Source organism: Periplaneta americana, chromosome 6, assembly GCF_040183065.1.
Source record: "Periplaneta americana isolate PAMFEO1 chromosome 6, P.americana_PAMFEO1_priV1, whole genome shotgun sequence".
NCBI classification, from domain to species: Eukaryota; Metazoa; Arthropoda; class Insecta; order Blattodea; family Blattidae; genus Periplaneta; species Periplaneta americana.
In genome coordinates, this window is record NC_091122.1 from 138178599 (window position 1) to 138191022 (window position 12424).

Here is a 12424-nt window from a genome sequence, read left to right on the forward strand (position 1 = left end):
ATGCACTTCTTGTGGTTACATTGCACAGCAATAAACCAACTTCGGCCATCGATTCCTTGCAAGGGTAGAAGTTGAAGATTTCTGGTCTTGGACTATTCTGTGGAATGATTAAGACCATTTTCTCTTACTGATTTTTTACAGTTTCTCTATCTACTCTTTGAAGAGATGTGAGCTCAAGGACCAAGGACATGCAGTGACAGGTGATCATTGCTACAGACAGCTACAGTAACATTTGATCCCAGCTTTACAGGAGAGAGGTGCTTAGAACACAACAGTTTTCAAACTTTCCTTAATGGAGTTGTCTGTTCATCATTTCTTTTCCACATGCCCCCCAAAAAGTTTACATTTTCACATTCCCTGTTCAAAAGGTTTCTGTCCAGAGCTGGTTAAATACACACAGTTCAATTATAATCATCTTGTATATGACACATGACATAATAAAACAAAAACACATTCAACTGTTTCCAATACAGACTTTAATTATTAATACATAAGCAACACTGGGATGTGTAGTTCATAAAGATTGCAGCCTATAAACAACAATTTTTTTTTTCTTTTCAAAATTATCTCACAAGCTGAGACATACCACTGACATTCACACAGGAAGTTAAGCAGTCTGTAGAGAAGAGAGGAAAAAGCATAGTAACATTTACAACATGTCAGTCGGAGTGTTTTGTACTATCTCAAGGAATTTTTTTCTGTATATATTATCATTGGTAAGACTACATTCCGAGACTTAAACCTCTCGTAATCCATAATCTGCTGCCGTTCAGCCATGCTGAGTAAATGAGAGAGACTCGGTTGTTTTGGTATAAAGCAGATATACATTATATTGCATTGCATGCAGGGGGACTGTTTCCTTTCCCAAGTTGTTGTATTTGGGGCAAGGATAAATTGGCACCATGATGGCAGGATTGTACATTTTCATTTTGGCTGACATTTTTGTTTTTAGTTCTAACAAGATTTACATAGTATGCCCCTATAAAAATTCAACCATCAAAATGTCCATTTTTCTCCAATCCAACTTGTGATGCATACATTTGTCATTAAATAGCTTAAAAACAGATCTCAAGCTCTATAAATGATGGCTTCATACTAACATTTACTAAAAAATAATACTTTTAACCTGGAGGGAAAATGCTGTTCTATTCAGCAATATGCATAAGTAATAACAATACTACTTGAATATGCATTTGCCCTCCAGAAAAATAAGTTACATCTTCTCTTCAAAGGGTCATGATTAGTTCTAAAAAACGTTCCATGAGTATTTGTATCCTCTTCTCTGTATAGGTGAGATATGAGGTAACCTGAATACATTATCTTGGCTTAAAAAAACACTATCTGCATTTACATATTTTGCTCACTAGGACAAAAAATATAACCATACTAGGCCTACTGTACTATAAAAATGGCACAATGTAACTTAAAAAAATCGCTTACAAAACTAATTAGGTAAACTTTCACAACCAACATTCCAAAAAAAAAAAAAATCACTTTAATATTATGCTGGAGTGTCATGTAAAGACTTACGGGTAACTTCATCATACCCTTATTATTCATTTAAAATTGTTCATAATATTACCTTACACTATAAATTTATTAATGTCCTTTGCTTCTTAATCGGAAACATAAATTCCATTAGGAATGGGCACAGTTCAACTAGTTTCTCTTGTAAACCAAGATGATTACACAGGCATGCACAACATGCCAACTAACAATTAATTACGGTAATTGTGCCTACCAGGTCACTTGAACATCTCCTGTCCCATTTCTATTATCGCGTGCATACACTTTAATGACTGAAGCACACTTCGCCCACTTTAAGACTTGCAATTGACTATTCTGTCTCGTCTTACTTTATAATACAATATCAATATCTTACTTTCAATTCGCACAAGATTCCAATTTCAAAGTTCGTTATAATTGCTACCTACACCGCAGCAAAGAAAGTCTTGTTTAGAACGCATCCTTGGCTGCGGATACGAACGCCAGGAGATCCGAGTTGAGAAGACTGGGAACGTTGGCGTAGTTCCCATTGGCCGCCATTCAGGAGAGCAAAGGGGGAGGTGGCGGTTGCTCAGCAGAGACGGTAGCAACCTGATGCTGCTGTGGAGTGGGGGGATGTTGGGGTTGTGGGGCATGTTGGCTCAGCTCTGCCTTCACCCTGCGGGCAATGTGGCTGCGTGTATGCTTACGTAGGTGGTCCTTTCGATAGAAGCCCTTACCACACTCTGTGCACACATGACGTTTTTCTCCAGAGTGAATAACAAAATGCAGGGTCAGTTGTTCCTTTCGTTTAAACGCCTTCAAGCAAACTGTGCAGACATAGGGTCGTTCCGGGTTGTGACTCTGCTTATGGCGTGTAAGGTGATCCTTACGCTTGAGACCTGCACCACAGATGTCACACACAAAGCGTCGCTCTAGTGTGTGTCCCAAGAGATGTTGTTCTAGCAACTCCTTTTCTGGATAAGCCATATGACATTCAGGACAACAATACAATGTTGATCCATCTAATGCAGTCGTGAGGCGAATTTCACCGGGCTTAGGTCGAGGCTTCTTTTCTTTACTTGCCTTCTTCTTTTTCTTCTTCTTGGCACCACCAGGCACTCCAGGGGCACCACCTACTACACCGGGTGTTGTAGTGGTAGCAACTCCAATGGCAGGGCCACCACCTGCATTGACCGCCATCTCTGTTTCTTTCTTGATGTTTTCAGCTGAATACTTGAGAAAGTGGTGAAGGCTAAGAGGAAGAGTGGAAGCTGGCAGATGGGACAAGTAATCAGCCACGGTAGATCCTGGTGCAGCCAGACTCTGCCAGGTGGCAGGCATGGTAGCTGTGGTCTGTGTTGCGTGATGATGCTGATGATGGTGATGATGCAGAGCCATAGAACCACTATATTCGGCCTCGTTGGATCCTGGCCTTGCTCCGTCATCCTTTTCACCACCGGCTTCTTCACGTTTCATGTCCTTTTCCTTTTCAGCAGCTGCTGCTGCTGCAGCAACTGCTGCATTCTCTCGCATCATGGCTGCACACAAATCTTGCGGTTGCATGTCGCCAACATGGTATGCTCCACGCTTGTTAGCTTGCTGCTGACCATCCTGTATGGATGGCGATGAGGTAGGTCGGCTTTGCTGTTGCTGCTGTTGTTGCTGAACTGCTCCTGCTTGACTATACGGAATGCCTACATTCCCACTATAATGATGTGTTCCAGTCAAGTTAGCTCCTGGATGGTACTTGGAGGAATTCGGATTCATCATATTGGTAACCTGAGGCTGGCCTCCACCTCCAGGAGGGTTGTTACTACCATCTCCTCGATTATACTTGCCCATATTCACTGGCATTCCAATTGGGGGATGATGCTGGTTGAAATGAGCTGGACCAGGACTAGTGTGATAACGGGCTCCTGCCCCTCCCCCATCACCAACAGTCTGCGGTGGCAGACCTCCTCCACTACCATCGTGTGTGAATTTTGCAGCAAACTGGTGAATGGTGGGGATAGACGCTGGGAAGTGGCCACCGAATGGTGAGAAATTCATACTGCTGTTCAATATATTTTGATCTTACTATTTTTGGACTGAAGGATAGCCAATAAACAACCCCCACCTTTAAGCCTGAAACAAACAATACACACCATTGTAGCACCACTGCAGCACAAGTATTTAATAGTTCCCGACATCATTAAGTTATTAATTTATTTATCTTAAAAACCATACACTTCATTATAATCATCTGATATTTTCTGTCTCACTGCATTATACTAACTCAGTTTTGGCGGCTCTAATTCATTTGAAATAATGATTCGAAGCGAATTCTTCCTATAATGTTACATCGTGCGTGCTTTCTCTTTTATATGAATGCCTTAAAAATACCACTGCTCAGTAAAGCATCATATTTTCAATAATATATTTTTCGGCAGGCGTCCATGGCCCGCGCATTAGGGGTACAAGATGGGTTCACAATGGACCTCTTTCGAAATATAGTGCCGAAATTTAGCAATGACTCCCTCTAGTAGAGCCGGCATGTAATCACAAGTAACACATTCTAAAACACAAGTAAAATATGTAGGCTGGTTAAAGGAAACACAGGTACTTACTCCTTCAAGTTTTGTTGTTCTCATTATGTTTTATTTCCCATAAATAAGCGTCTTTGACAGAAAATATAAACACCTGCTGTGCGGAACGATGCTCTCTTGTTTCAAAGCATCCATGATTTCCTGACCTCTATACAGAAGTAATCAAACTACATCATCAACGGATCCAAAGACGCGGTAAAATTAAAGATGGCAATGAAGGTTAAGTGATACAATCCTAATAGCCTATTACCGTTGTCATTGTAAGTAGTAAATACATGAGTATCAGCTCAAGAAAATGACATATCTTTTCAAATACATTATTTAATTCTGAATTCTATCAATATAATTGAAATCTCCTACAAATTCTTAACTGACTTCCGAACAAACCCGACAATTTATGTTACCGTACTTAAAATTATTTATATGGCAGTGTCTCATTAATTTCAAGTAAGATTTAAGACATAACAGTTGATTTAGCTGGAGTGGAGTAAGTGATTAACTATTGATTAATAATCCACATAGGTCAGTTTCATTAATAATCCTCATAGCTTCCTTTTCCTTGATCGTATCCGAAGTAGCGTATGGATGTCAGGTTATGAAGGAAGTCTATGGAAGGAAATGTTTTCAAATTACAGTTGGAAATTTATATGTGACCCTTCAAAATGAAACTGCTTTTAATTATGACTGGACATAATGAATGTCTATACTCAATTCGAAATTATAAATGAAATTGAATTTAGGTTATTCCATGTCAAATCGAACACCACTGTACGGTACCGTAAATAATATCAATGTTATTTATAAATTCTGTTTGTGAAACAGGTATACAAATAAACATTATGCCATACTTTCAGGCTATTATTGCAACTACCACCCTAAAAGTACACGATTTTAGCAAATTTGTCGGATTCAAGTGACCGGCGTGACACAAAATTCTAAATGTCTTTGTTAATTTAAAATATCAGATACCGGTATTTAAAATCAGGTATTTAAGACAAGGTATCCTAAAGAAACTATTGCGTAACGTAAACGAATTTAACTAGGCCTATTCAATTGTTAACATAGGCTATCCTTTAAGAATCCATCCATTTTTAATCCACTATTGCCTCCCCACTCATTTAAAACGAATAACAGAAGAGATTTTAATTGCATTGCTGGTGGAAAAATAAAAGTATACTGTAAGACAAAGTACCAGTGCTGTTATTATTATTGAATCTATTTTTTTACCAGCTATGGAAAGAATCCATCCATTTTTAATCCACTATTACTTCCTCACTCATTTAGAACGAATAATTGAACAACTGAAAATGTATGGCATTTTTTTTACTCATTCATTGGTAGTTTTCGGCCCAAGGGTAGGTCTTTCACTGCAAACCCAGCATTCTTCAGTGTTCCCTACTTTCTGCCTTTCTCTTAGTCCCCGCATACGATCCATATATCTTAATGTCGTCTATCATCTGATATCTTCTGCCCTGAACTTTTCTCCCGTTCACTATTCTTTCCCGTGCATTCTTCAGTAGGCAGTTTCTTCTTAGCCAGTGACCTATGTCAATTCCTTTTTCTCTTCCTTACCAGTTTCAGCAATTTTGTCTCTTCACCCACTCTGTCTAGCACAGCTTAATTTCTTATTTTATCTGTCCATTTCACACACTCCATTCTTCTTCATATCTAATTTCAAAAGTTTCTATCTTTTCTCTTCACTTCATGGCAACATCCATATTTCTGTCCCATACAATGCCATACTCCACACGAAGCACTTCACTAGTCTTTCCTTGTTCTTCTTCCAGAGGTCCAAAAACTTTTACCATGGAAAGACTCATCACGTCATGTTTCGAGTTTTTCTTAGGAAAGGTAAATGCAGTAGCTGCCCATTGCTTTCCACACATCACTCTCTCTTACGCATCTTAAAAGATTCCGAAGGCATCAGCATGGACGTGAGAAGAGTGGATTTGACCAGTGTTATTAAACCCCTCCAAACCTCACCAAAATTCACCAAGGATTAAATATCAGTTCTATCATGGTATTTGACCCAATCAGAGAATAGGATATCCCAATTAACCTATTTTCCCCCTCATTTTTTTTTACTGTCGCGTAAAAAATATAGTGCAATTTTCCTACATTGCAAACAAATTAAAACATGAAATTATGCATAAGTTAGGTCCTATTTTATCATTTTGCTTTGATTAATAACCATTGGCAGACAGATATTTGGCAACATTACGGTACAGATTTATTCGTGCTTAATCAACTAAGCGAGAAGTTCAGAAATTATTTATTGATATTAGTATTGCAAAGCTGGGCCATTCAGAAGATCATAGATGAGTTTGATACTTAGTCGGATTTTAAATGCAGACTAGGCAGTTTTACTGAAAAGTTAAACATTTGAGTAAAATATTGTTTGGATAAACTGTTCAAAAAGATTTTGCCTTTTCAGGATGTGTCCTGAAAAGAAAGGATATATTTTTATATGAAGTCCATAGTCTTCAAGAAAATTAATTAAGCAAGCGAGATTAGTACTTGTCAGTTTAAAATGTGTGTACCAGCATATTTAAAATTTGAATTGTATCCATTTTCAAAAATTGGATTTGAAACATTTTGTCCTGTGAAGCCATCATGCGTACAGTATTGGAATCCAAAGGAAAGCATTCTGTAGACATATGTCAAATATGCACATGGGAAGGGAACCCTACACATTTCTTTTTTAAAAATTCTCTATGTTCCATTGTTTCCTAGAGCTGTATACTCCATTAATCTTCAATTGTCCAGAGCAAAGTCAACCACAGATAAGTATATAGAGTCAACTGACATCGCTATCGAAGAATTATATCAGAATAATGATTTCATAATGAATATAATGCAACAGTGGGTTCATGAAGATGATACAAAAACTGTATTCATGACTAAGAAGTACCGGTACCATACACGTACAGTTTCGCCTTTTGATCGGCTGAACAGTTGAAGATTGAAAGTCCTAGCTGACGTGTATGGAGTGACCAGCCAGCCAATCATTTGAACTGTTGCACCGTGGGAATTTCGTCAGTTCTAGTTGCAGGCAGGCCATGGCGCCTAACAGGCAGAAATACATATGGGGATAACAGTTTGCAGGCGAAGTCTTCATTCAGTTCAGTCTCCACGTCCACAAGAACTCGTATTTCATCTGCTCTTCTGCCATGGTGACGTGGTGAAAATATTTTTTTATCAGAGTTTACAGGGAAGTTCAGAAAACTCCCTTCCTTGTGGAGAATAAATGACAGTATCACAAACGAGATTTGAACAGTGTAACTTTTCCTGTTCAATTACTCTTTTATCTATTCTTTCTTATTTAAGATGCATGTCGTCACAGCTTAAGCAAGTAATTCATGAAATTATGACATTTCTCTATAAAAAATGTGTACGATATGAACTACTTACAACCTGTAACTTTATAAATAGCTGCATTAACTTGAGGCTTAAAATAACTAATATCTGACAATAACTGCAGTTTATATCTCTGAAGAAAAGAGGAACAAAATGTAGAATTTTATTATACTGGTACTTTAGAAACTATTCAATGAAAGTACAAGGTAGACTGAAGATCATATAACCTGAGAGTCCGATCTGTTCATGCGTGATGGGAAAATACTACAAGCAGAACTGTATCAGTTCAGCCTGTCATTTCAGCCTGAAGGCAAAACTGTACATAAATGAGACTCCTAATATTGTTATAGAATTCACTGAAAGAATATGTCCAAAAGCTAATGAAGCATCTACCCACCATTATACAGCAAAATCACAAAGCTTACATTTGGTAATGTCGAAAGAAAATTTTAAACCAGATACTGAGACCATAATTAATGTTCATGCTTAAATTTGCAGAAATATATTTTTTTTATACCAGAATGTCACCAAGGGTTTTATTGGGAAACTGGTCAGACAGTTATCCATTCTTTTGAAATCAGGCAATGCAACAGAAAAATGTGATTTTTTTTGTCAGTGATTGTTTTGAGCACGAAAACTACACAATGCCTGCATTTCAATGTACAAAAAATGTAAAAGTTCTTGAAATTATGTTACAATAAAGTTTACAGTAGTTCAGTACAGAAGAAGAATAGATTTTCTATGCTACAGCTCATGGTAAAAGTTCCTCTGGTGTAATTGGTAGAACAGGTGGTAAAACAGATCACTTCCACATTGCACCCTGTGGATAGCAAACAATTATTTACAATGCTGGTAGAAGAGCTCCCATTAAGAGTAAAGTGTTCCTTCAAGTAACTACAGAATCAGTGGCGAAGCTCTTAAGAGGCTTTTGAGGCTTAGCCTACTCAAAAATTTCGAGTTATTATATCTAATAACAGTATAAGTTTGTAATAACGATATATCATAACACTTGGTTTCACTCCAATCCTTTCATATATTAAATTCACTATTGGCAGTCATTCCACTGCAAGAGACTTGTTTGACAGAATCTCGTAGCGACACACTACAGCTTTGCTCACAGGCAGTGGCACTTGCAAGCTTGAGGGAAGACTGGGGAGGAGTGGATATCGATATGCTACAACTCAGTAGCAGGAAGCAGGGCTAGTCTCAACCGTGATATAATACACCGCATTATGTTGGTGTTCTGTAAATGTGCTGCATTGTTGAGTGTTAGTTGAATCAAAAGTGTGTGTGTTATATACTAATTTTTTGTAAAATGGCTCATACTGAGAGAACATTGAGGTCTTTATTTGCAGAATTGAAAGAGAAACCATTTTCAAGTCGGGCATATGAAACAAAACGATCTTACAAAGATAGGGGATCGACACTACATTTACATATTAAAATAGCGGCTGTAGGAAGACAAAATATAAAATTTCAATTTTCATGGTATAAGAAATACCCTTGGCTAACAGGGTGCTCTGAGACAGTTAAGTTATATTGTTATACCTGTATTGTGTTTGGAGGTGAAAATGAGTGGTCATCATCTTCTTGTGGAGTCTGTGCCATAAAAAATTTTGATAGAAAGCCGAGAAACATCTGCTTACCTTGTATCTTTACAAGGTAAGCAGATTTTTTCAGCCTACCCAGTATTTACACCTTATCTTGGCTAGTACAGTATAATATTTTACAATGGAAGAATTAAAGATAAAAAGTGGGAAAACATCTAAATAATACCAAACCAAGAAGGATATATATATATATATGACTGCCAAGTGTGGTAGCTATCTAAGTAAAATTAAAATCCTCCTCTGTGATTAATGCACGATTTTCAATAGCTAGAATTTAAAAAAATTAACATCTTATGTATTGTGAAAACTAAATAGAACAGTAAACAGAAAAAAAAAAAAAAAACATGGTATAACACTTCTACTGTGATGCCAGGTTCCAAATCGACTAGAAGTTCTCAAATGAAAGAAGATGAAGCAATTACTGAAACTGTAAAGAGTCTTGCAACAAGTGCCAATCTTCAAATAATTGTAAGAAATCGTATTTTACTGCCATAAAATCTTTATCAACGAAGAAAAAATAAAATTGTATACATTACGTTCTTTTATATATAACATAGGAAGAAAACGAAACAAATTTTGTCAAATTGAAGTATAAAATCTACTGAAACTATTCTTGGAACATGATTTTATCACGTGTTCATACCTACCATATTTCAGAGTTTGAATATTTAGGAACAGTCATTGTTACAATTTAAGTATAATGGTATCTACAGTAAATCAGAATTAATTATGTTTATGAAAGTACATATACAATATGTATATGTGTGTTGTTTTTAATATCCATTACAGATATTCGTTTATTAATGTAAAAGTAAATGGAAAACTACTGTCATCATCATCAGTAGTACTACAGCCCAGGTCGAGCCTCAGTTTCTTTCAGGATCCTTCGCCACCATCAACCAGTTCTTAACTCCAAGCTTTCTGATGTCCTTCATGATACAGTCCTCCTAAAGAAGTCCAGTTCGTCCAATTCTCCTCTTCCCTTCAACCTTGTACTCCATAACTCTCTTCGGTATCTCATTCTCTTCCATCCTCTTGACATGTTCTGGCCATCTTAGTCTGGAGACCCTAATTGAATGTATAATGTCGGAAGATTTGTAGGAAAACTACTGTAATTGCAATAAAATACAAAACAGATTAAAGGTTGGACTTGAACTTAAATCTAATATAACGCTGTTTTTGTCAAATGACCCTTTTGCATAGATGTATTTACATCAGAATTTAATCTTTGTGAAAAGTAACAATATTCATCACTACGAATCACAAAAAGTAATAAGTGATACTATGTAAATTTAATTGGAATTTGGTTTCACATGGAATAGCCCACTTACTAATTCAGATTACCCTCTCCTACAAAAGTTACTTGTTGGATGAAAAAATGCAGACTACCTAATTTCAGAAGGACTTCTATTTTTAACACATTTAATGTGTTAGCCACAGAGTATAGATCATTCGTTATCTCGTGAAACGAAATGAATACATGTGTTGTAGCTCATAGCCTAGATCAGGGCTGGGCAACAAGAGCAGATTCTACTCTCTCATGGGGAGCCATATGATTCCTCTTCATCTGTTTTCTTCCCCGCCGAACACTGCGCAGCATTGATTCAGTGACGGATGAATATTAAGTGTCCCTGCTTAAGAGTCTGGATCCGCTCCCGAAGCCCAGCCCTGGCCTAGATCATATATACCCAGATTGCTCGGCCTTGTAGGTTTTGATGGTAACAACTTTTGTCAGGTTTATTATGCTGCCATTCGGTGAAACGTGGACTCTCACTTTGAGAGAGAAACAGAAATTGAGGGTTTTTGAGAATAAGGTTCTTAGGAAAATATTTGGGGCTAAGAGGGATGAAGTTACAGGAGAATGGAGAAAGTTACACAACGCAGAGCTGCACGCATTATATCCTTCACCTGACATAATTATGAACATTAAATCCAGACGTTTGAGATGGGCAGGGCATGTAGCACATATGGGCGAATCCAGAAATGCATATAGAGTGTTAGTTGGGAGGCCAGAGGGGAAAAGACCTTTGGGGAGGCCGAGACGTAGATGGGAAGATAATATTAAAATGGATTTGAGGGAGGTGGGATACGATGGTAGGAACTGGATTAATCTTGCTCAGGATAGGGACCAATAGCGGGCTTATGTGAGGGCGGCAATGAGCCTCCGGGTTCCTTAAAAGCCAGTAAGTAAGTATTATGCTGCCATCTAGTTGTTACATAAGGAGTCACGTCGTAACTTCCATTTGAATTGCATTAGCTACTGTACTGCCATCTCGTGGTCGTTTACAGCGGATGGGTGGCGATCCTGGCGGTTCTCTTCAAAGTGCTGCCAATTTTAACATAGGGATGAGCAATCTGTAATATATGTGATCTGGGCTCATAGTAAGAACCTTATGGTGGGGATAAGTGAGCTAGTTAGGTACAAGTGGAAATGTAGTGAGGAAGGGAAGCATCCAGTCCACTTTTTCTTCCCCTCACGCGCAAGTAGGTTCCACGAGATAATGATTATGCTGGTATGGTATTCGGAAGGTGTGGGCTTCGATCCTTGGGACCAACTGTTCTGTGGAATGTTTTCAATGTTATTATTACGCAATGGCAGGATTTGACATTGACATCATTTTCCTTCTAGCTTCCCAATACAGATACACCACATCTCCCTTGTTCTTTTGTGGGGTTCAGTTTGTTGCAAATTAGTAGATGTTCCTCGGTCATGACACTGATGGATTCGCCACACAGAAGATATAGGCTACTGGAGATGTTGTCGGTATTTCCTTATAGAAAAGTAGCTGAGAAATACAGTATGAAATCTTAAATTTTAACTAGTTTTTATTCCGAGTTGTAAAAAGAATAACAGCATTTTATAAACAAATTGTTTCGTAATTGAACAGATAATTTGTTGAAGTTGAAGTATTGACAAAACAAGTGAAGTGTTTAAAAATGAAAACATGATTTGGTGACAGATTCAACGTGTACTTAAATAAAAATAATCCTTTTGTATCATTTTTGTCTTTGAGAATATATTTCATTAAAAAGGGGTTAAACTAGATGTATGGTCACATTCTCTTTTCATCATTAATTTCTGTTGACAAATTTTCCCTAGTAAGCATGCTACTAATATTGTTGCAAAAGAAAAATTCATTGCTTCATTAACATACATAAAGATATAAAATTGTGTTTGTATGTGTACACAAACATGTGTGCACCCACTCACACAATAATCTAATGTAGACAAACAAATTTTAAAACAAATCCATAAGTCATTACTTTACTGTAGGGTACCACATAATATCATATTGCTTTCATGAAAGTAAATCGGATTTTGACATTTGATTGGAGTCCATCACCCCATTTCAGAACTGCATCAACTGCATTATATAAAACATA

General features: G+C 37.3%; 1 protein-coding gene and 1 long non-coding RNA gene across 4 annotated transcripts in view; one reads left to right on the forward strand and one right to left on the reverse strand.

Annotated features, from left to right (window-relative positions):
- Positions 1 to 453: 453 nt before the first annotated feature.
- Positions 454 to 4217, reverse strand: LOC138701793 (zinc finger protein 316-like). 2 transcript variants are annotated; one of them, XM_069829055.1, is made up of 2 exons: positions 4095 to 4217; positions 454 to 3612 (listed from the first exon to the last, which is right to left on the reverse strand). In XM_069829055.1, exon 2 carries the CDS (start codon positions 3535 to 3537, stop codon positions 2047 to 2049), a length of 1491 nt encoding a protein of 496 aa, XP_069685156.1. In that variant the 5' UTR covers positions 3538 to 3612; positions 4095 to 4217; the 3' UTR covers positions 454 to 2046. The 2 variants fall into 2 exon arrangements, with proteins under 2 accessions (XP_069685156.1, XP_069685157.1); XM_069829056.1 differs by lacking the exon at positions 4095 to 4217 and adding an exon at positions 3764 to 4057.
- Positions 4218 to 4245: 28 nt separating this feature from the next.
- LOC138701794 (uncharacterized) overlaps positions 4246 to 12424 on the forward strand; it is an 80661-nt gene continuing 72482 nt past the window's right edge. Inside the window, exon 1 of one of the 2 annotated variants that reach the window (XR_011332690.1) lies at positions 4246 to 4333. This is a non-coding gene — a long non-coding RNA (uncharacterized lncRNA). Of the gene's footprint in view, positions 4334 to 4509; positions 4561 to 12424 lie in introns of those variants that run through there. The other variant, XR_011332691.1, reaches the window with a different exon arrangement.

Bases quoted from the DNA above. Each gene is read 5' to 3' on its own strand.
- LOC138701793 (XM_069829055.1), bottom strand. From the start codon at position 3,537: ATGAATTTCTCACCATTCGGTGGCCACTTCCCAGCGTCTATCCCCACC.